The sequence below is a fragment of the Scyliorhinus torazame genome, chromosome 1, assembly GCF_047496885.1.
Source record: "Scyliorhinus torazame isolate Kashiwa2021f chromosome 1, sScyTor2.1, whole genome shotgun sequence".
Lineage (NCBI taxonomy): Eukaryota > Metazoa > Chordata > Chondrichthyes > Carcharhiniformes > Scyliorhinidae > Scyliorhinus > Scyliorhinus torazame.
The window spans coordinates 25,172,261-25,196,797 of record NC_092707.1 but is presented as its reverse complement, the minus strand read 5'-3'; the positions used below and the strand labels follow the sequence as shown (position 1 = coordinate 25,196,797).

General features: G+C 48.3%; 1 protein-coding gene across 1 annotated transcript in view; it reads left to right on the top strand.

Moving 5' to 3' along the window:
• The window catches only part of asphd2 (aspartate beta-hydroxylase domain containing 2), a 68,910-nt gene extending 50,507 nt beyond the window's left edge, over positions 1–18,403 (top strand). Inside the window, 2 exon segments of the mRNA XM_072476260.1 lie at positions 9,524–9,637; positions 17,805–18,403. Of these exon segments, the coding sequence (XP_072332361.1) occupies positions 9,524–9,637; positions 17,805–17,914 (224 nt within the window). The 3' untranslated portion in view covers positions 17,915–18,403.
• Positions 18,404–24,537: the final 6,134 nt, after the last annotated feature.

The window sequence follows — 24,537 nt, the reverse complement described above, 5'->3', positions numbered from 1 at the left end:
ATATGTATATACACACAACAGCAGCAACCTCGCTTGCTGCTTACTCCTTCCTGCTGGTTCCAAACTGGCCAGCTTTATTTATACAGGGAGTCTGCTAATGATTTCTCCGCTCCCCTCATTGGGGAAGCTCCCACTCCCACAGGATTGTGGGATTGTCATTAGTCCCCAGCCAATGGTAAGCAGGCAGGTTATAACAGGGCAGATGTGGGGGGGGGGGGGATCCATGGAGATTTGGGCAGCCAAAAGTAAAGGAGTTCTCCTTCTACTCACACGTGCATTAGGTGTACTCCCGGATCGATTTCTTCATTCTGAGCAGGGCTTTACTGACGGGGATAGTGGACACGGGGTACTCGGCAATTACAATCTCAGACCATGCCCCGCACTGGGTTGACCTACAGGTTAGTAAAGACCGTAATCAGCGCCCGCACTGGAGGTTAGACGTGGAGCTCTTAGCGGACGAGGAGGTGTGCGGGCGGTTGAGGAAATGTATTCAGAATTACCTGGAGGTCAATGACACAGCGCAAATCCCGGCAGCGGTGGTCTGGGAGGCATTGAAGGCGGTGGTTAAAGGGGAGCTGATCTCGATACGGGCCCACAGGGAGAAGGTAGACATGACGGAGACGGACCGACTGGTAAAAGAGATACTACAGGTCGACAAGAGGTATGTGGAGACCCCAGAACAGGGCTTCTAAGGGAACGGCGGAGGCTACAGGCAGAGTTCGGGCTTTAACCACAGGGAGGGCGGTGGAGCAGCTGAGAAAGGCGAGGAGGGCAGGGTCTCGGCGATCTACCAGGAGCTGAAAGAAGAGGAGGAGGCCGTGGTGGAGGAACTAAAGGGCAAGTGGGAGGAGGAGCTTGGGGGGGGGGGGGGGAGATAGATGAGGGTCTGTGGGCTGATGCCCTGAGTAGGGTTAATTCTTCCTCCTCTTGTGCCAGGCTCAGCCTAATACAATTCAAGGTTGTTCACAGAGCGCATATGACAGGGGTGAGGATGAGTAGGTTCTTTGGGGTGGAGGACAGGTGTGGGAGGTGCTCGGGGAGTCCGGCAAATCACGTCCACATGTTCTGGTCGTGCCCGGCACTGGAGGGGTCTTGCGAGGACTATGTCCAAGGTGGTGAAAGTCCAGGTCAAGCCGAGTTGGGGGTTGGCATCATTTGGGGTAACGGACGAGCCGGGAATGCAGGAGGCGAAAGAGGCCGGTATCCTGGCCTTTGCGTCCCTGGTAGCCCGGCAGAGGATCTTGTTATTATGGAGGGATGCGAAGCCCCCCAGCGTGGAAGCCTGGATAAATGACATGGCAGAGTTCATTAAACTGGAGAGGATAAAGTTTGCCTTACGAGGGTCTGTACAGGGGTTCTTCAGGTGGTGGCAACCGTTCCTAGACTATCTCGCGGAGCGTTAGGAGGAGGTCAGCAGCAGCAGCAACCCGGGGGGGGGGGGGGGGAAGGGGAGGGGGGGGGAGGGGGGGATGTCTCTTTCGGGGGGGTATTTGGGTGGCGGGGGGGGGGGGGTTCCCCCAAGTGTACTGTTGAATGTTATATGGAGGGGTTAATATATGTGGGAGAGAAACCCAATGTATATGTAGTTTATTATTTTTGAATGTGCGGTTTGTGTTCTTTCTTCCTTTTGTTATGGGGGGGAGGGTTTGTTTGTCATTAAAAATTGTTGGAAAAATTTGAATTAAAATATTTATTTAAAAAAAGAGAGAAAGGCGAGGGGGCTCCTATGAGCACGGAGAGAAGGCCAGCAGAATGCTTGCACAGCAGCTTAGAAAGAGGGAGGCAGCCAAGGAGATGGGGAAAGTAAAGGATGGAGACGCGAACCTGGTGGGAGACTCAGCAGGCGTTTAAGCATTTTTATAGTAGGCTGTATGGGTTGGAACCCCCACCGGGGCCAGAGGGGATGAGGCACTTCCTAGGGGGGCTGAATTTCCCGAAGGTGGACGGGGAGCTGGTAGGAGGGCTGGGTTGAAGAGATAGTGGAGGATCTGAAGGCCATGCAGTCGGGTAAAGCCCCGGGGCCGGATGGGTACCCAGCGGAGTTCGACAAAAAGTTATCTAATATTGGGGCCGCTGTTGATGAGGACATTCAATGAGGCAAGGGAGAGAGGGGTGCTACCCCCGACGATGTCACAGGCCACGATCTCGCTGATTCTGAAGCCGGGATAAGGATCTGGAACTGTGTGGGTCCTACAGGCCGATATCCCTATTGAATGTGGACACCAAAGTGCTGGCCAAATTTTTGCCTCTAGGATTGATGATTGTGGGGCAGCACGGTGGCGCAGTGGTCGCACTGCAGTCTCACGGCGCCGAGGTCCCAGGTTCAATCCCGGCTCTGGGTCACTGTACATGTGGAGTTTGGACATTCTTCCCGTGTTTGCGTGGGTTTCACCCCCACAACCCAAAGATGTGCAAGGTAGGTGGATTGAACACGCTAAATTGCCCCTTAATTGGAAAAAATGAATTGGGTACTCTAGATTTTTTTTAAAAAAAGATTTAAGTGTTCCGGACGTGATTGAGGAGGACCAGACAGGGTTCGTTCAGGGAAGGCAGTTGGTGTCCAATGTAAGAAGGTTGCTAAATGCGATCATGATGCCCCCGTAAGGAAGGGAGGTGGAGGTAGTGGTCGCAATGGACGCAGAGAAGGCTTTTGATTGAGTAGAATGGGAATATCTGTGGGAGGTGCTGGGACTGTTCGGATTTGGACGGGGCTTTATTGACTGGGTCAGGTTACTGTATCAGGCTCCTGTGGCGAGCGTACGGACGAATAGGACGACATCGGACTATTTTAGGCTACACCGGGGGACGAGGCAGGGGTGCCCCCTGGGGCTACTCACTGTTGTTCGCGCTAGCTATAGAGCCGCTGGCAATTGCGCTGAGAGCCTCAAGGGGCTGGAAAGGATTGGTCCGGGGGGGGAGTGGAACACAGAGTCTCACTTTACTCAGACGACCTGCTCCTGTATGTGTCGGACTCAGTGGGGGGATGGAAGAAATCATGAGGATTCTGGGGGAAATTGGCCAGTTCTCGGGGTACAAACTGAATATGGGGAAAAGCGAGATGTTTGTGATCCAGGCAAGGGGACAGGAGAGGCGATTGGGGGAACTGCCGTTTAGAGTGGTAGGGGGAAGTTTTAGGTATCTAGGCATCCAAGTGGTGCAGGAATGGGAACGGTTGCACAAACTTAATCTGGCCCGTCTGGTAGACCAAATGAAGGACGATTTTCGGAGGTGGGACGCTCTCTCGCTGTCACTAGCTGGGAGGGTCCAGACAGTGAAGATGACAGTCCTTCCGAGATTCCTGTTTGTGTTCCAGTGTCTCCCCATCTTTATTCCGCGCTCCTTCTTTAAACAGGTTAACAAAGTGATCACTGGCTTTGTCTGGGCGGGCAAGACCCCGCGAATAAAAAGGGGGATGCTTGAACGGAGCCGGGGAGAGGGCGGGCTGGCGCTGCCAAACTTCAGTAACTACTATTGGGCGGCGAATATAGCCATGATCAGGAAGTGGGTGGTGGGGGAGGGTCGGCATGGGAGCGTATGGAGGCGGCTTCATGTAAGGGCACCAGTTTGGGGGCACTGATAACGGCGCCTCTGCCCTTCCCGCCGGCACGGTACTCCACCAGCCCCGTGGTGGTGGCAGCCCTGGGAGTCTGGGGGCAATGGAGGAAGCATGTGGGAGCAGAGGGAGCATCGGTCTGGTCTCTAATCTGCAATAACCACCGGTTTGCACCGGGAAAGATGGACGGGGGATTTCGGAGATGGCAGAGGGCAGGAATTGAGAGGATGGGGGATATGTTTATAGAAGGGAGCTTCCCTAGCTTGAGGGAGCTGGAGGAGAAATTTGGATTGGCAAGGGAAACAAATTTAGGTACCTGCAGGTGCGGGACTTCCTACGTAGACAGGTCTCAACCTTCCCGCTCCTACCACCGAACATCTATAAGGAGCTCATGGGGTCAGAGGACACGCAGACTGAAGAGCTGAAGCGCAAATGGGAGGAGGAATTAGGAGGAGAGATGGAGGATGGTCTCTGGGCGGATGCGTTGAGTAGAATCAATGCGTCCACAACATGTGCCAGGCTCAGCCTAATACAGTTCAAGGTCGTTCACCGGGCTCACATGACAGTGGCTTGGATGAGCAGGTTCTTTGGTGTAGAAGACCGGTGTGCGGAGGGGCCAGCGAACCATGTCCATATGTTCTGGACATGCCCAAAGCTCAGGGGATTCTGGCAGGGGTTTGCAGACGTCAGGTCCCCGGTGTTAAAAACAAGGGTGGCACAGATCCGGAGGTAGCGATTTTCGGAAGATCCAGGAGGAGAAAGAGGCAGACATTCTGGCCTTTGCTTCCATGGTAGCCTGGAGACGGATACTATTAGCTTGGAGGGACTCAAAGCCCCCGAAGTTGGAGACCTGGCTATCCGACATAGCTAGCTTTCTCTATCTGGAGAAAATCAAGTTTGCCTTGAGAGGGTCACTGTTAGGGTTCGCCCCGGAGGTGGCAACCGTTCGTCGACTTCTTCGCAGAAAATTAATCGTCAGCAGAAGGGGGTGGGTGGGGGGGGGGTTAGTTTAGTTTAGAGTAGGAGGTTAATAAAGGTGTGGGACCTGCAAGGGAGGTAGCAGGCTTTTTTTGCACTGTGTTTATAGACTTATGTATATTGTTTATTTTGTCATTGTAAAACCAAAAAATACCTCAATAAAATTTTTATTTAAAAAAAAAAAGAAGGCGTATGGTGTGTTGGCTTTCAATAACAGGAGGATTGGAGTTTAAGAGCGGTGCGGTTTTGGTGCAACTTTATAAAACCCTGGTTAGACCACACTTGGAATATTGGGTGGGATTCTCCGACCCCCCCGCCGGTCAGAGAATCCTGCCCCGCTGCTCCGAAGCCGGCTGCCTGGCCCGCGATCGGGGCCCACCGATCTGCGGGCGGGCCTGTGCTGTGGGGGCACTCTTTCCCTTTGCGCCGGCCTCTGTAAGGCTCCGCCATGGCCGGCGCAGAGAAGAAACCCCCTGCGCATGCGCAGGACACACCGGCGGTTCTGCGCATACGCCAGACCACGCCGGCAGTCCTGCGCATGCACCAACCCGCGGCGGCCCTTCGGCGCCGGTTGGCGCGGCCGCCAACCCGTCCAGCGCCGGTCTAGCCCCCAGAAGTGCGGAGGATTCTGCAACTTCCGGTCGACCCAACGCCGGAGTGGTCCGTGGCGCTCTTGCCGCCGGTACAGGCTGCCCCGCCAATTGCGGGAGAATCCCCCCCCTTTTCTCCAGTTTTGGTCGCCTCATTATAGAAAGGATGTGGATGTTTTGGAGAGGGTGCAGAGGAGATTTACCAGGATGCTGCCTGGACTGGAGGGCATGTCTTATGAAGAAAGGTTGAGGGAGCTAGGGCTTTTCTCACTGGAGCGAAGAAGGAAGAGAGGTGACTTGATAGAGTTGTACAAGGTGATGAGAGGCATGGATAGAGTGGATAGCCAGAGACTTTTCCCCAGGGTGGAAATGGCTGTCATGAGGGGACACAATTTTAAGGTGATTGGAGGAAGGTAGAGGGGAGATATCAGAGTTCGGTTCTTTACACAGAGAGTGGTGGGTGCGTGGAATGCACCGCCAGCGGAGGTGGTGGAGGCAGAGTCATTAGGGATTAAGCGACTCTTGGACAGGCACATGGACAGCAGTAAATTGAAGGGGTGTAGGTTAGATTGATCTTAGATTAGGATAAATGGTCTGCACAACATCGTGGGCCGAAGGGCCTGTACTGTGCTGTACTGTTCTATGTTCTATGTTCTAAACTCCAGAATATTGCAGCATCCAGCCATATTTGCTGTTCAGGCTTGACTTACTATCCTGAGGCCGTATTTTTAATTATTTCTATTAAAGTTATTCCAATAATCGCAATCCCATTCTCTTTGTTTCCCTTTTTTTTTAATTTAGAGTACCCAATTCTTTTTTTCCCAATTAAGGGTCAATTTAGCATGGCTAATTCAGCTACCTGCACATCTTTTTGAGTTGTGGAGGTGAGACCCACTCAACCACGGGGAGAATGTGCACACTCCACACGGACAGTGACCCGGGCTGGGATTGAACCTGGTCCTCGGCGCCATAAGGCAGCAGTGCTAACCACTGCTCCACCGTGCTGCTGCCCTCATAATCCCATTCTCAACCAATTATTGAGCTCATTAAAGGACAAGTTTGACGAATGTGTTTACACCATTGATAATTCCCGTACAGTTATGTAGCAACGGTGACATATGATACCCTAGAGATGGTGCCCACCTGTAATTTCCGGGAGCGGGTGGGGTCTAACCTGAGATCAATGGAACACCTGGAGAAATGGCATAAATGGCAAAAAGCACAGTTTACACTGTTACGATCTTCTGCAAAGTTAGAATGAGAGGTCAAGAGAATCCAGTGGAACCTTCCACACATGGCCAACTATTTTCTTAACATTTATCTCTGTGTGAAACTAAATTATTTTCAGGAGATAATGGAACAAAAAGGCCTAAATCAGTCTGGAACATTTTTACTTAGTTGGCACTGCTGTTTGTTTTAGATGTTAGGTGCTAAATATCACAGTTTATTAGTGTGATGTTTGTAATAGATGTGTTAAAAATTATACTGTTCTGTAAATAAATGGGTTAAGAGCCAACATTTTTAACATAATTCTTCACCCCAGAGTTACTGAGCAATAATTTCTGAATCATACATTCATTAGAGTGATGGAGCACAAAAGCTATCCCATTAGTTCCAATCTTTCCTCATAGCCCTAAAATTCTTTTCTTTTTTAAGAATATGTTCAACCCCATTTGAATGTTCCAACTGAATCTGCTTCCACCACCTTTTCAGACCCTTGCTGAGTTAATAGAAATTGCTCCACACCTCCCCGCTAGGTTTTTTGCAAATTTGTTTAAATCTGTGACTTATGATTACTAATTTTCTTTTTAATTCGTCTTGGGATCTGTAATTGCACTTCATCAACTGATGGATGGTGAGCTGGCTTCTTGATCTCCTCATTCCATGTGGTTTAGGTACGCCCACAACACTGTTCAGGAGAAAGTTTGATGATTTGACCCAGCGACAGTGAAGGAAAGGCGATGTAGTTCTGAGTCAGGGCGGCGTGTGTTTTGTCAGGAAACGTGGGTGGTGGTGGTTCAACACATCTGTGTCTTTAATGCTGCCCTCAATGCTTCTCGGACTCTGGGTCCCATTTCTCTCTTCCTCCCCCACCCACCCCCTCAACTGTATACCTCTGTGCCACAACCTTTGGTGAATCAATGGACTGCCTGCTGTGATAGTGGAGTCGGACACTTTAGGAACTTTCAAGCAGTTATTGGATAGGCACATGGAGCACACCAGAATGACAGGGAGTGGGATAGCTTGATCTTGGTTTCGGACAAAGCTCGGCGCAACATCGAGGGCCGAAGGGCCTATTCTGTGCTGTACTGTTCTATGTTCTATGAATCTGTCCTGCTGGTGGGTCCAGGATATACCCAGCGTTATTGATGGAGGAGCCTGGGACATTGCTCATAAAGTATGATTTAGTGAATATGACTGTCAAGCTGTTGATTGGCTAGTCTACCGGGCAGTTCTCCTAATTTTGGCACAAGTCCCCAAATATTACTGAGGAGAGCTTTGCACTGTCAACTGGGCAAGATGAATCTTTGTCATTTCCAGTTCCTCAGACCGGGATTTTCTGGCCCCCATCGTGGTGGGATCCCCACGGGTGTTTCAGCGACCCAGCCAAAAGTCCACTGACTTTTGTTGGGACCTGGAAAATCCCTCAATATTCTTCAATTTGTCTGTATTTCAGTTTGGTTCAACACACTGCTAGGCCATTTCGGAGGGACCACATGTTTCAGTGCCAGTGAAAACTGCTTCTCTCGTCCTAAAAGAACTCCAAATGATTTTGAACACCTCTTGTTAAATCCCCCCTCAAACTTCTCAGCTCTAACAAAAACAATTCCAGTTTCACTTGACTCTCTGAATACCCCTCATCTCCGGTACCGTTTCAGTAAATCTCCTCTGTGCCCTCACCAAATCCTTGATGTAGCATTGTGTCCAGAATAAGATACAGTACAGTACTAAAACTAAGGTCTAACCAATGATTTGTAGAAATAAATATTGGCACTTTCTTTACTGTAACCTTTTTTCTATGCTTCCCCAACACATTGATGCCATTGAAAGTGAGATGCATCTGTCGCGTGTGTGTCTCCCTCATCAGCAATAAGTGACAGAAACACTTTGGGCAGTTTAATGTCAGTCTTCCAGAATGCTACTACTCCCCTTTACAAACTTAGACGGGCACTTATCAAAGGTAGCCACAGCTTGGCTAGACAGTCGTCATCCGTTCTCAGCCGAAGGGAGAGTCAACTAGCTTGGGCCTACATAGAACATTCAGTGCAGAAGGAGGCTATTCGGCCCATCGAGTCTGCACCGACCCACTTAAGCCCTCACTTCCCCCTATCCCCGTAACCCAATAACCCTTCCTAACCTTTTGGGTCACTAAGGGCAATTTATCATAGCCAATCCACCTAACCTGCACGTCTTTGGACTGTGGGAGGAAACCGGAGCACCCGGAGGAAACCCACGCAGACACTGGGAGAACGTGTAGACTCCGCACAGACAGTGACCCAGCGGGGAATTGAACCTGGGACCCTGGCGCTGTGAAGCCACAATGCTATCCACTTGTGCTACCGTGCTGCCCCACGCTAAGTAGCTAAGTAGAAAGTGAGTTTCTGCCTCAAAATGGCCTGTAAAGTTTATATTTTAGGTATATGAGTCAGTCATGCAGCCCCCTTGAGCCTTTTTATTGTGTTTCCATGGACTCAGTAGGTGGAATTCATATATTTTGCTGTGAAATCTATGTATTTTGTTGCTGCATGTATTTCATGTAAAATTAAACCAGTTTGTCAACTTGCAATCAATTACAATTAAAAACAGGCCCACCCACATGGCAGCACTTATGTGATTACAGGAGCCAGTACACAAGTGTTATTTTATAACCCCATTTTATAATAATGATAGTTTATTCGAGAAACACATTTGCAGCCTGAAGAGCTGAATGGCAGTGTGACTTGAATCAAAAGATTCATTTACAAACTAATCAGGAGAAAAATGGGAAGACATGGTTCCGTGGAGCACACCAGAATGACAGGGAGTGGGATAGCTTGATCTTGGTTTCGGACAATGCTCGGCACAACATCGAGGGCCGAAGGGCCTGTTCTGTGCTGTATGGTTCTATGTTCACGAAAATACTGGATGGATGGCATTCAGAATCATGGGGAATCCATGGTCCACTTGTAGGAGTGGACTGGGATGCAGAACTTTGGAGAAGAGCAGAAGACCCACAGACTAGCAGTATCTGGATTAGCATCAATGATAATATGGGCGACTTTATGACATCCCATTTGTTAAGCTACATGGTTCGCAATTATCGTGTTGTTTTTCACATTTGATTCCGCTTTGCTTTCCAATGTCCATATTGTTAATGTTGGTCTGCAGTGTTCATTGTCACTATGGTCTCCTGCTATTGCAGGTTTAAAGGTTCCCAGCAGTTGTGAACTGGTGGTCGGCGGGGAGCCGCAATGCTGGGCAGAAGGGCGCTGTTTGCTGTTTGATGATTCCTTCCTACACACAGCATTCCATGGAGGCAAGTATACTGTTAACTGTCGGTCATTATTTTAACCTCTCATCTTTAATTTCTCATTCTTGTGTTCCAATCTCTCTTTGGCCCCTCTCCTCCTTATTGCTGCAATCTCCTCCGGTTCTACAACCCCCTGAGTGTTCTGTGTCCCTGCAATTCTGGCTCTTGATTTCTTTGCCCCATCACTGGTGGTTGTAGCTTCAGTTGTCTAGGCCCTCGGCTCTGGAATCGTTGCCTTAAATCTCTGCCTCTCTCTATCTTTCCTCTTTAAGGCACTCCTTAAAATCTACTTCTTAGACCAAGTGGGTTTCCTCCGGGTGCTCCGGTTTCCCCCCACAAGCCCCAAAGGACGTGCTTGTTGGCTTCCGGTTGCGGCTATGCCTAGGTAGGTCGCACGGTTGGCAGCTTCCGCCGGGAACGGACTTTTGGGCTCTTCAGAGGGGCCCCAACGGCAATTATTTGACGGCTTCCAGTGTGGGAAGGTGACAGCAAGGTCCCCCCAACATTATATGGATTGGACCAGGAGTTGAGCGGTTAAAAATGTGATCCTGGTGCAGCGAAAAGTGCGAGAGAGGAAAAGCAAGATGACGGCGGGTGGAGACCAAGCAGCGTGGGCACAGTGGTCGCAGGAGCAGCAGGTGTTTCTTAAACGCTGCTTTGAGGAGCTGAGGACAGAAATGCTGGCGCCAATGAGGGCGGCGATTGAGAAGCTTGTGGAGACCCAGAAGGCCCTAGGGGCGGTGATCCGGGAGGTGCGGCAAAAAGCCTCGGAGAACGAGGACGAGACCTTGGGCCTGGCGGTGAAGGTGGAGGCGCACGAGGCGCTGCACAAGAGGTGGGCAGAAAATTTTGAGGACCTGGAGAATAGGTCGAGGAGGAAGAACCTTCGGATTCTGGGTCTCCCTGAAGGAGTGGAGGGGCCCGATGCCGGGGCATATATGAGCACGTTGCTCAATTCGCTGATGGGCGCGGGAGCTTTCCCGAGGCCCCTGGAGCTGGATGGGGCTCATCGGGTCCTGGCAAGGAGACAGAAAGCCAACGACCCGCCAAGGGCTGTAGTGGTGAGGTTCCACCACTTTATGGACAAAGAGCGTGTCCTGAGATGGGCCAAAAAAGAGTGGAGCAGCAGGTGGGAGAACACGGAGATCCAAATTTACCAGGACTGGAGTGCGGAGGTAGCTAAGAAGCGGGCTGGTTTCAACCGGGCTAAGGCGGTGCTACATCGGAAGGGGATGAAGTTCAGGATGCTGTAGCCAGCACGATTGTGAGTAACATTCCAAGATCGGCACCACTATTTTGAAACGCCTGATGAGGCATGGAACTTTATACAGACTGAAAAGTTGGGCTCAAATTGAGGGTTTGTCGTGGGGGGGATGTTTACTGTGTTTACTGTGTTTGGGGAATGTTCTTTTTGTTTGAGTGTTGGGTGGCGATGGGTGAATGGATTTGATGTGGGGGCTGTGGGAGAGTGTGGGCATCGGTGTTGGAGGGGCAGGGGCCCACGGAGGAAGAGGGGGAGTGGAGTCCCGGGGATGGGGAGTTGGGGTAAGGCCGCAAAAAGGAGCTGCGCCAAAGGGGGGGGGGTGGGGGGGCTCAGGAAAGCGCAGGCTTTTTCCCGCGTTAGGGAAGGATGGGGGCGTGGCCGGGGGGAAGGGCGGTGCTGGAGGGGAGCAGACACTGACTGCCAAGGGGTGGGGGGATTCTCACACTGGGGGGTCGATGGAAGGGCAGGACAGGCCGGGGTCAGCAGGAGTCAGCTGACTTACTTTCGGCTACACCGGGGGAAGAGACAGGGGTGCCCCTTGTCCACCTTGTTGTTTGCACTGGCAATTGAGCCGCTGGCCATGGCACTGAGGGAGTCCAGGAAATGGAGGGGATTGGTTCGGGGGGGGGGGGAGAGGAACACCGGGTGTCGTTGTATGCCGATGACCTGTTGTTGTATGTTGCGGATCCAGTGGAGGGGATGGCGGAGGTCATGCGGATCCTTAGGGAGCTTGGGGACTTTTCGGGGTATAAACTCAATGTAGGGAAGAGTGAGCTCTTTGTGGTGCACTCAGGGGACCAGGGAAGGGGGATAGACGAGTTACCGCTGAAGAGGGTGGAAAGGAGCTTTCGGTACCTGGGGATCCAAGTAGCTAGGAGTTGGGGGGCCCTGCACAAGGTTAATTTGACACGGTTGGTGGAGCAGATGGAGGAGGATTTTAAAAGATGGGATCTGCTGCCACTCTCACTGGCGGGTAGGGTGCAGTCGGTAAAAATGACGGTCCTTCCGAGGTTTCTCTTTGTGTTCCACTGCCTCCCCATTCTGATCAAACGAATAAGCAGGAGCACCATGGGATTTGTGTGGGCGAATAAGACCCCGACGGTGAAGAGGGTGTTTCTGGAGCGTAGCATGGACAGGGGGGGGGCTGGCGCTGCCAAATCTGTGTGGCCATTATTGGGCAGCCAATGTACCGATGATCCGTAAGTGGGTAATGGAGGGAGAGGGGGCGGCGTGGAAGAGGTTAGAGATGGCGTCCTGTGTGAGCACGAGCCTGAGGGCGCTGGTGACGGCACCGCTGCCGCTCTCGCCAACAAGGTACACCTCGAGTCCGGTGGTGGCGGCGACGCTGAAGATCTGGGGGCAGTGGAGGCGACACAGGGGCAAAGTGGGGGCCTCGGTTTGGTCCTCGATTCGGGAGAACCATCGGGTCGTCCCGGGAAGGATGGATGGGGGTTTCGGAGCTGGCATCGGGCGGGGATTAGAAGAATGGGGGACCTGTTCATCGATGGGACGTATGCGAGCCTTGGGGCGTTGGAGAAGCTTGGGCTACCCCCGGGAAATGCTTTCAGGTACATGCAAGTGAGGCATTTGTGAGGCGGCAGGTGAGGGAATTCATGCTGCTTCCGGCACGTGGGATTGAGGGCAGGGTGATTTTGGGTGTATGGGTTGGAGAAGGCAAGGTTTCGGCGATTTATCAGGAGCTGCAGGAAGAGGAGGAGGCCTCGGTTGAGAAGTTAAAGGGCAAGTGGGAGGAGGAGCTTGGGGAGGAGATAGATGAGGGTCTGTTGGCTGATGCCAAGTAGGGTTAATTCTTCCTCCTCTTGCGCCAGGCTCAGCCTAATACAGTTCAAGGTTACTCACAGCGCATCTGACAGGGGCGAGGTTGAGTAGGTTCTTTGGAGTGGAGGACAGATGTGGGAGGTTCTCTGGGAGCCCGGCAAATTATGTCCATATGTTCTGGGCGTGTCCGGCACTGGATGGGTTTTGAAGGGGTTTTGCTAGGACTATGTCCAAGGTGGTGAATGCCCGGGTCAAGCCGAGCTGGGGATTAGCATTATTTGGGGTATCGGACGAGCCGGGAGTGCATGAGGCGAAAGAGGCCAGTATTCTGGCCTTTTTGTCCCTGGTAGCCCGGTGGAGGATTTTGCTACTATGGAAGGATGCGAAGCCCCCTAGTGTGGAAGCTTGGATCAATGACATGGCAGGGTTCATCAAGCTGGAGAGGATAAAGTTTGCCTTGCAAGGGTCTGTGCAGGGGTTCCTCAGGCGGTGGCAACCGTTCCTAGACTATCTCGCGGGGCGTTAGGAGGAGATCAGCAGCAGCAGCCCAGGGGGGGAGGTTCTCTTGGGGGGGGGGGGGTGTTTGAGTCAAGGTGTTTTTTTCCCCCTATTTGTGCTTTTTACTGTTATATGGGGGGTTACTGTATATGGGGGAAACCCATTGTATAATTTCTATTTGTGTTCTTGTTGCTTTCTTTTTGTTGCGGGGGGGGCGGGGGTTGTTGAAAATTTGTTGAAAAACTTGAATAAATATTTTTTTTTTAAAACGTGCTTGTTAGGTGAATTGGACATTCTGAATTCTCCCTCTGTGTACCCGAACAGGCGCCGGAGTGTGGCGGCTAGGGGCTTTTCACAGTAACTTCATTGCAGTGTTAATGTAAACCTGCTTGTGACACTAATAAAGATTATTATTATTATTAGATCCTTATGTGTCTTGTTCTCAAATTTTCTCTGATGTTGTTTTGGTGAACTGTTACAATCGCAGCCAATGTTAAACAAAAACAGAAAACGCTGGACAATCTCAGCAGGCCAGGCTAATGTTATTATACTGGACAAATCAGATCCCAGAGTGAAATCTGGCTTGGTAGGTTCTAACTTTTGCTTTTTTTCTAGAAACCGTGGAGGGCAGCCACTATATGCATTTGCACGAGTTTGTTAGTGTATCTTTTTTAAAATAAATTTAGTGTACCCAATTAATTTTTTGCAATTAAGGGGCAATTTAGCGTGGCCAATCCACCTCCGCTGCACATCTTTGGGTTGTGGGGGCGAAACCCACGCAAACGCGGGGAGAATGTGCAAACTCCACACGGACAGTGACCCAGAGCCGGGATCGAACCTGGGATCTCGGCGTCGTGAGGCTGCAGGGCTAACCCACTGCACCACCGTGCTGCTCCTGTTAGTGTACCTTTAACATAAAGAATAAAATGTTTATTAAACAAGAAAAATGAACTATGTTACACTGGACAAAAACGTTGGAAAACTTCAATACAAACACCAGTAAAGAGTTAAATCACACTATTTTGTCACTGCAGCTCTATCTTTACAGATACATTAAGTTCGTAAAGACACCAAGTTACGATATCTATCTTCTATGCTGCTATTTAGGGTAGGTATGTGGTACATGTAAACTAATAAGCGACTTGTGGTTAGGCATACCGTATCCAAGACGAGTGATAGATGCCACAAAAAACAGATTCCAGGGTGGCAGCACAGTGGCGCAGTGGGTTAGCCCTGCTGCCTCATGCCGCTGAAGTCCCAGGTTCGATCCCAGCTCTGGGTCAACTGTCCGTGTGGAGTTTGCACATTCTCCCCATGTTTGCGTGGGTTTCACCCCCACAACACAAAGATGTGCAGGTTAGGTAGATTGGCCACGCTAAATTGTCCCTTCATTGGAAAAATTGAATTGGGACTCTACATTTATTTTTAAAAAACAGATTCCAGGGATTTCATGGAATTTCTACAGTGCAGAAGGAGGCATTCAATCCATCATGTCTGCAACGACCCTCTGAACGAGCACCCTCATCTAGGCCCACTTCCCCACCCTATCCCCATATTTCCGTAACCCCACCTAACCTACACATACCTTGGACACTAAGGGCGATTTAGCATGGCCAATCCATCCAACCTGCACACCTTTGGACTAGATTTCGTATCAGCTTTTAAAACTTGGAGCCAACTGGTCTCACTGAAACTTTGATTCTCCAGGAGGGGTTCCAATCTCCATATTAGAAGAACTCGCCTTGGAATGCTCTTCCAAACCTCACTTCCACAAGGACCCACCTCCAGTGTTTCAAACTCACCTACATATGTTCCTTTTCTTCTGGATCTCTATGTACATTCAAGCTTCACCCTCCAAACTCACTTACAGATATTCGGCTAGGCCAAGCAGAACACCAATGATCTGTAAGGAGTCACCAACTTTAGGCTGCTTCCTCGGATCTCCTCAATTGTCTCAAACCCACTTTGGTGCAAGTCTGCTCCCCACAGCTTTCTCTCTTAAATTTGAAGTCTATTTCTCTTGCTCCTTTTAACTTAACAAGACCTGTTACAGATTCCTGTCCTTGTCGCTTAACTTGGACTGTCTTCTGGGACCTCTTTATGTCCCACTCCCTAGTTTGGGACCTTTTTTTAAATCAATTTAGAGTAGCCAATTATTTGTCTTTTCCAATTAAGGGGTAATTTAGCGAGGCCAATCCACCTAACCTGTACATCTTTGGGTTGTGGGGGTGAAACCCACGCAGACATGGGGAGAATGTGCAAACTCCACACGGACAGTGCCACAGGACCGAAATTTGAATCCGGGTCCTCAGTGCTGCAGTCCCAGTGCTAACCATTGAGCCACATGCCGCTCGAGTTTGGGATCTTAATCTGGGGGACCTGCTCCATGTCCCCCTCCCTGTGACCTGCTCCTTGGGACAAGAACTCTGCAATGTCGCTCTTTTTCCAGATCACTTGATTTCCTTTTCACACCATTTCACCTTTTCTGCTTGTTTTCTTCTGCGCAAGACTGGTGTCTGATCTGAAGAAGTAAAAGAAACAAAATACACATGTCTACAGGGATGTTTTTCGGCCTGAAAATGTGAAAATCTGCGCATGTGTGGCCATGCTATAACTGGTGCATGCACAGAAACCCCCGATGCCCACTGGGAACTGGACTTAACCGCCTCTGACCACAGATTTAAACTTCTGATAGGTATTTTTCTTTTCCTTGGGATTCATCATACCTTCCCACTTGAAAGAAACAAAGCTTCACTACAAGTAAGGTTTCTTTACAATGGCCTTACAACTCCTTTACAAGGACTGAACGTCATAAACTTCAAACAAACAACGTATTGCATACTTCTCAAATAAAATTTTTGTAGTTTCTTATTGAATTTACAGTGCAGAAGGAGGCCATTCGTCCCATCGAGTCTGCACCAGCCCTTGGCAAGAGCACCATACCCAAGCCCATACCTTCACCCTATCCTCGTAACCCAGTAACCCCACCCAACCTTGTTGGACACTTAAGGGCAATTTAGCATGGCCAATCCACCTAACCTGCACATCTTTGGACTGTGGGAGGAAACCGGAGCACCCGGAGGAAACCCATGCAGACACAGGGAGAACATGCAAACTCCGCACAGATAGTGACCCAAGCCGGGGATCGAACCTGGGACCCTGGAGTTGTGAAGCAATTGTGCTAACCACTGTGCTACCGTGCTGCCCGGTTTCACAACTACATTTGTCATGTCGTACAATTACAAAAGTTTAACCAAAACAAAACTCAATACGTGTTACAAGTAAGACTAACAGAATTTATGTATCATAGAATTATCATATCTGGGGCTGGTGCAGTGGTTAGCACTGCTGCTTCACGCATCGAGGACCCGGATTCAATCCCGGTCCCAGGTCACTGTCCGTGTGGAGTTTGTACATTCTCCCTTTATTGTGCACGGTAGGTGAATTGGCCACGCTAAATTGCCATTTAATTGGAAAAAAAAGTAATTGGATATTCTAAATTTATTTTTAAATATTTATTTATCACAACTCAACGCTTCTGTTTTGTCCTTGGGTTATCTTAGTTTCGAACCGTTTTCTTATGGCAGACTGCTGAGCATTCACTAGATGCTTTTCTTCAATTGGTATCTCTCCCTGAAACACCCTAAAATGTAAACTAAACTCACTATTGCTTCAACTTCAGAGCAAACACATGAGTTTGTTCTATACTCTGTGTGTGTGTGTGTGTGTGTTTGTGTGTGTGTGTGTGTGTGTGTGTGTGCACAGTAACTCAATCTGAGAGCATTGGAATCAGATCGAAACTAGTAACAACGAAACAGGTCCGTTGGTACGGAAAATATACACATCTGTTTTTTTCTGTGTCTCTGTGCGTCTCTGGACCCCTGTCTACAGAATTCATAGAATTCCTACAGTGCAGAAGGAGCCTGTTTGGCCCATCAAGTCTGCACTGACCCTTTGAAAGAGCAATCTATCTAGGCCCACTCCACCGCCCTATCACTGTGACCTCGTGCATTGATCAAAGCCTGTCCACCTAACATGCTTTGGACTATGGGAGAAAACAGGAACACCTGGAGGAAATCCACGCAGACACTGGGAGAACGTACAAACTTCACACAGTCACCCAAGGCCAGAATCAAACCCGGGTCCCTGGCGCTGTGAGGCACCAATGTTAACCACTAGGCAAGGTTTCGACTGAGGTTTTTTTCTACTTTTTTTTAGTTTCATGAAATTGGGACATTCTGAATTCTCCCTCAGTGTATCCAAGCAGGTGCTTGTGTGGCGACTAGGAGATTTTCACTGTAACTTCACTGCAGTGTTAATGTAAGCTTATGTATGACACTAATAAAGATTATTACTATTCCTAACTGAAGTGCCTCAGTATATTTTACTGTACCAAATGACCTGTTTCATTGTTACGATCTGATTCCAATGCACTCAGACGGCTATTTGATCCTACAGTGCATCACAATTGAGAATAGCTTTTCCTCACTGAACATTTATGTACTTTTTGTTTCTCACTATATCACCTGACTGAGATTCCTGTCAGTGTAATTCGGAAGGGTGTTGTATAAAGTGAGAAGCATTTTCCTTTGGCCAACCTGTTACCTAATTATTCCTTTTTTGTGATTGCAGGTCCAAGTGAAGAAGGCCCACGGGTGGTCTTCATGATTGATTTGTGGCACCCGAACATTGCTGCCACTGAGCGCCAGGCTCTGGACTTCATCTTTTCTCCGGGCCGCTGACTTTTTGTTTTGTCCTTTTATTTTTTCTCCGGATTGGCCAATCTCAGAAGCAGTGGAACACCAGAACCAGGGCTCTTGGATCATCAGACGTGTGGTCCTCCTTCCATTCATCAAAAAGGAATAAGTGGGCGCACTAAGGAAAATATAAGCTTTATTTGCTGAAAATCCACGCAGTGCCATGTCAATGGATAGGTGGAGCAAAGAGTCCAAGATTTATTTACATACTTATTGCTTCTGATTTATTTTTTTAACAAAATAGGTAACTTCCTTTCCATCCCACTGGTCAGTGGGGTGGCCACTGCTGTCTATCTGATTTCTCTCTCGCTACGTTGCAGTCAAAAGACAATTTCCTGTAATGCCTTGAGCTATAAAGTTTTTCATTTGAAGCCATGTGTTCTGCGCGAGCTAGTCCAGTTGAAACACTGTGAAGGTTTTCTAGTCCAGATCTCCTCATCTGGTAATCTACGTAAATTTTTGGGGAGTGGGGTGTGGGTGCGTATGGGAGGGGTCAGGGGTTTGGGAGGAGGAATGCGATAGTTTTTCAAGAATTCTACAAAGGCACTCCTGGGGAACAGGCATCTGTGTACAGGTGAGTGGAGCCGAATCCCAATTGAGCATGTTTTCGAAAAAATGTGTTCCGCCCTGGGTCAAAGCTTCTGGATCAATGTGATTTCCATAGACTGCTTATTGACCCGCTTGTGAATCTCGGCGGTTTTAATGTATTTTGCAGTGGAATCAAAATGGCACTTAAAATATTCACTTAAAAAGGACGAGTTTTGCAACAAAAAAAAGAGAAATGAATGAGGTAAAAGGAAAGTTACACACAAGCTGCTCTGTGGTCATCAGGGAAAATGAGACAATGGACTAACCTTGCAGGACATGCGAGATATAAAGATAGAAACTAACACAGGAAAGTTATCCTGTGATTATTAGAGCTATTATTTTTGGAATGCAAATTCTACATAAACAGTAAATAAGGTATATCTCGTTGTCCCATTTAATGGGAAATGATTTAATCTGTTGGATATCCATATAATGGGAGTGAATGAGAAGTTATCTTTGTTGGATTTCACTATAAACAGGTTTACATTTATTTTTAATCTCATGGATCAATACAATAAATTCTCTTACTTGAATCTAAAGGTACTTAACTTTGGGTCATTATTTTTAATGATTTTTTTGATGTACTTTGAGATTAAAACTGGAATTATATTTTATTCCTTTTGTGTCTATCAAAGTGGCAGGCTGACTAACTGCGCTTGAAGATTTTTGTTCCTTCTTGCGTGAAGTGTCTGAAGCAGTTTAGGTGCAGTATCGTGCATTGTAGGATTAGATATAAACTCCATTATGCTAGAACAATGTGCATGAGCCCCACCCAAGAAGGGAACTGCCAGTTGTTTCCCTTCGCCCTTACCCCCATCATTCCTTCCATGTCTTAAATAACTAATTCTGGCACTGTGTGCCCCAATGAACTCCAAATAAGACTGTCCCATCAAAAGGCTAAGGAAGTCAACCACTATATTGAATTTCTGGCACTTTAGTATTATGGATTTGTGTTGACTGAGACATTGTGAACTGATTTCAGCCAACAGAGCAGGGGAGACTACCATCCTGCATCAGCTGCGTTCAAGCCTAGGTTCTTTGTGTCATTGTTGTGTACATGATTTTAGTGCAACATTAGTCTATTCAGATTGTAAATGTGGTATTGTGTTATTTTTATTTGGGCCACCAGTGAATTAGCGTTATGTGAACTCTATTCTAAGAGAAGCTAATACAGTGCCACGTAATTTAAATTAACATCAGTGCTGTTCATAATGCAGTGTTATGCTTGCCTATTACTGAGAGACTCCGTTTGATGGACTATATTTTCATGGGCACGTTTACCTCTGTTGGCTTGGTAATTTTGTTTGCACAACCTGGCCATTGATTCCCCTCAAACCTTGAGGCGAGTTACTTTTATCGATGCACTTTACTATATATGATAGCTGGCGTGTATTGCATGTGTACATGTGGAGTTGTGCTGGTGCAAGATTTGGAGAAATAAACCACACGTTCTAATCTTGCTGAGTTTTTATTTGTAAATTGATGCTCACTGTATTCATCCCAAAATTAATGTGCCTCTGTCTCCCTGTGACACATGCAGAAATTTATCCTATAGCTTTGTGCTGGTTGGCAGGGTATCCACTATCATGTTCAAAAGTAATCTCCAAAAAAAATCAAAAATTATATCTTTCCGTTTGCTGGGCAGCAAATGTCCTGTTTCTTTCAATATGAGCATGCCCATCTGTCTATCGCCGTGTAGTTTAAATTTGGGCTGGCAGGAGCTAAATCTGAGCTGCGTTTAGCTAGCAGCATCTTCACAGCTACCCAGCACAAGTATGTTTTTTGCTACTCGTTCAGCTAAGATAACCTACCCAAAGAAGGCAGTACCTCATCGAGTTATTTGGAGCTCCAGGAAAGGTTCCAGCCCTCAATGACCATTCGCATCCTCCGGAATCTTATCAACAAGCCAAGTTGGCTGGTCAGGCATTTCTTCACTGGACCTCCCAGGTTCGGTTCTAGGTTTGCAAGAGAACACTCAGTGGGGACGGGGTGGAATTTTAACCCAAAGAAATGGGCAGTTTTGGATCATTTCTGGAAGTTGTTTAAAATTCCCAAAAGCTAGAATCTCCTGACTTAAAACCGCCTCCCACGTGCCAATTTCTGACTTTAAATGTGGCTGGATGGTGGGTGGGTGACTAATGCTGCTCGAAGGAGGCGGGTTATCAGTTTAAATATTATTATCATTTATGAAGCTGTGAGGCTCATTGTTTGCTTTTTAGAATTTAACTGTAGACAACGAGTTTCCCCAAGCCTCAGGAAGTCTGCCAGCTACATCCATGGAAAGGCTGCAGGGTCCAGGAAACATGTGCATTTACACCCATCTACTGGACACAGTGTGCCTTCCTGTGCAACCCATTGTCCACCCCAAGCATCCACATTGACCCCCAGATGCAAACCCACCTATGCGGCAGTCTGAACCAACCTGTACCATCCCAATGGAGGTCAATCCTGACAATCAGAGTGAGGGACTGATCACTGACACAGCAAGCACGACTGTGTTTAAACTACCATTATGCAGAGGAATCCTGTACTGTGTGTGTTCTTTGCGCTTTACCAACCAACCAGCTGCCGGTGGGTTGGGTAAATTGAACGGTAGCACAGTGGTTAGCACAGTTGCTTCACAGCTCCAGGGTCCCAGGTTCGATTCCCCGCTGGGTCACTGACTGTGTGGAGTCTGCACGTTCTCCCCGTGTCTGTGTGGGTTTCCTCCGGGTGCTCCGATTTCCTCCCACAGTCCAAAAATGTGCAGGTCAGGTGGATTGGCCATTCTAAACTGCCCTTAAAGTGTCCCAAAATGTTAGGTTGGGTAAAGTGAATAGGATGGAGGTGTGGGGCTTAAGTAGGGTGCTCTTTCCAAGGGCCGGTGCAGACTTGATGGGCTGAATGGCCTCCTTCTGCACTGTAAATTCTATGAAATTTTATAGTTCTATGAAACCCAGGCCATTAACTCTGTTCCAATTTAGGGCAGCACGGTGACGCACTGGGTTAGCCTTGTTGCCTCACGGCACCAAGGTCCCAGGTTCGATCCAGGCTCTGGGTCACTGTCCGTGTGGAGTTTGCACATTCTGCCCGTGTCTGCGTGGGTTTCACCCCCCACAAACCAAAAGGATGTGCAGGATAGGTGGATTGGCCACACTAAATTGCCCCGTAATTGGAAAAAATGAATGGGTACTCTTAAATTTATTTTTTTTAAACAAAAAAACACTTCCAATTTTGCATTGTTACGTGTGCTTCCAGCCCCTTGTTCCCAGGGGATCACAACTAATTGACCTTGGATAATTGTTCAGTGCACAACTGACCTTTTCCTTGGAGCTGAGCAGGTGCCACAACCAACTGTGTGGCATTGTGAACAGCACAACTCACTGTAAAATCTGAGAGTAGATTCTTAACATCTTTGCAAAATAGATCAACCGTGCTCCATTTATCAATTGGATCTGCAGCGTTTCGGTGGCAAACGCTTGCCTTGCTCCAATCCAATCAACCTAATCAGGTGTGGGGCGATTTTCAATGGAAGAGAAGAAATTAGTGGGTGATTTGCCAGATTAATTATGATGGATTGAACAGAATAGGTAGAAACAGGATGTTTTCAGTGATCTTGAACAAGGGCACCTAGATAATGCAAGAGGTTCTGAACAGAGAGCAAGAGACACTTCTTTTTTCTACAGACAGTTGTGAGGCTGTGGAGCATTCCAAAAATTAATGATTGAAGAAGACACCATGCTGTTATTTATGCATGTGTGCCAGCCTGGGCTTTGAGACCACATTTCAATCTGACCAATTGAGCAGTTAAAGCTACTGGCTTGATGACCTCTGACAAACTAAAGTAGTTCCTATGTTTCTGTAGTTCCTATGTTTTGTGGATGTGAAGCAGCCAGCCAGCGAGCAATCTGGCAGCAGCTGTCAAGACAACGGCAGAAGGGTTACGAAGCTGGATTATTTATATTTACATAGAGTTAACAGCTAGGATAGCTGCTTGTTGACACTGGCTGTGTTCTAACATAGAATCCCTGTAGTGCAGAAGGAGGCTATGCAGCCCATCGGGTCTGTACCCACCCTACGGAAAAGCACTCTACCGAGGCCAACTCCCCTGTCCTTTGAGGGGTGACCTGATCGAGGTCTACAAGATTATGAGGGGCATGGATAGAGTGGATGGGCAGGCACTCTTTCCCAGGATGGAGGGGTCAGTCACCAGGGGGGGCATAGGTTTAAGGTCCGTGGGGCAAAGTTTAGAGGAGATGTGCGAGGCAAGTTTTTTATACAAAGGGTGGTGAGTACCTGGAACACGTTGCCAGGGGTGATTGTGGAATTAGATACATTAAAGGCATTCAAAAGCATCTTGACAAAATCAGAGATAGAATGGGTATAGAGGGATACAGCATAAGGAAGTGCTGAGGGTTTTGGCCAAGGTTGGTATCATGACCGATACAGGCTTGGAGCGCCGAAGGGCCTGTTCCTCTGCTTTATTGTTCTTTGTCCCCGTAACCCTGTGCATTGATCATGGCCAATTCACCTAACCTGCACATATTTGGACATAAAGCCAACTCTATCACCTATCTTCGTTTTTGCTCCGTGAGAGTTTTTGTCTGCTTAGAAGAGCAGCTTGGGACATTTTGCTATGTTAAAAGCACTATAAAAATGAAAGATTGTTAATATTACTTTCACCCAGGTTATTTAGAATACTGTTCAAAATCTGGACAGCCCTTACTGATTTCCAGTAATACTTCAATTTGCAGTGAATTTGGGTACCGCAATCTGCCTGATCTAGTTTATTCTTGCTTGCATCAGGATCCATTTACAGTTTTTAGCTAGCACAGCTGGTTCAGCAAAACCATAATGTGCAGTTCTGAATTCATAATTGTCTTCTGGAAACACATCGACTGGATGCTGAAAATTGTTTCATATTTTTGGCCTGAATTTATCCAGCTTTCAGCAAAACTTGAGTTAACCTGAATACTGGCAGGAAATTTGTCCAATTTTGGAAGCATTTTTGTTTTCAAATTACAGTAAGATCAACCATCTACTTTGCAGGCGGCGCGGTGGTTAGCACTGTTGCTGCACAGCACCGAGGAGCCGGGTTCAATCTCGGCCTTGCCGCGTTTGCAAGTTCTCCCAGTGTCTGCGTCGGTCTCCACCACCCTCTCTCTCTCTTCCCCCCCCCCCCCCCCCCCCAAAACACACACAAAGATGTGCCTTGCAGGTAAATTGGACATGCTAAATTGCCCCTAGTGGAATTGCGAGGATAGGGTGGAGGTTTGGATTGGGCCTGTGGTAAACCACTGTTAGTGTATTATATGTATTGTGGTAAACTGTTACTGTACTACATGTATTGTGGTAAACCACTGCCTGATGGCTCTTTCTCCCCTCGGGCTCGGTATAAAGGTTGCTGACCCCCGGGTCTGCCCCAGTTCGGGATCAGTGGCCAGGAGGCTTTTTGTTTAGCTTATTAAAGCCACAGTTTCATTCACTACTCGTCTTGTGTTAATTGATGGCACATCAATTTAATAAGCTAAACTTTTAAGATGAATTCATCACTCAAGCCTGATCGCCTTAGCACTGGCTAAGCTGCTTCGAAGCTTACCTCGGATCCTCCACCGACGACGTCACCGACCTCCAAAAGCTTCAAGTACTCAACGCACGGGTGAGCCAGCAAGTTTCCTTCTTATCAGAGACGCCCCCTCGTATGCGGAGGCGATAATGCTGCTGAAGGAACATGATGTAAAGGCAGTAAACGAGGTGTACACCAGGCACCTTGCCACGAGGTGACAACGCCCCGGGGAATCACAAGCCGAATTCCTGCATGCCTTGCGGGTACTTGGCAGGAACTGTGCTTGCCAGGCGGTATCGGATGTCCAACACACGGAGCTGCTGATCAGGGACGCCTATGTCGCGGGCATTAAATCCAATTACATCCGCCAGCGTTTGCTAGAAAGGGGTACACTCAGCCTCCCAGAGACTGCAGCTCTCAAACTCGCTGGAAGTGGCTTCCCAGAACATGGAGGCCTACACCTCCGACCACGCGG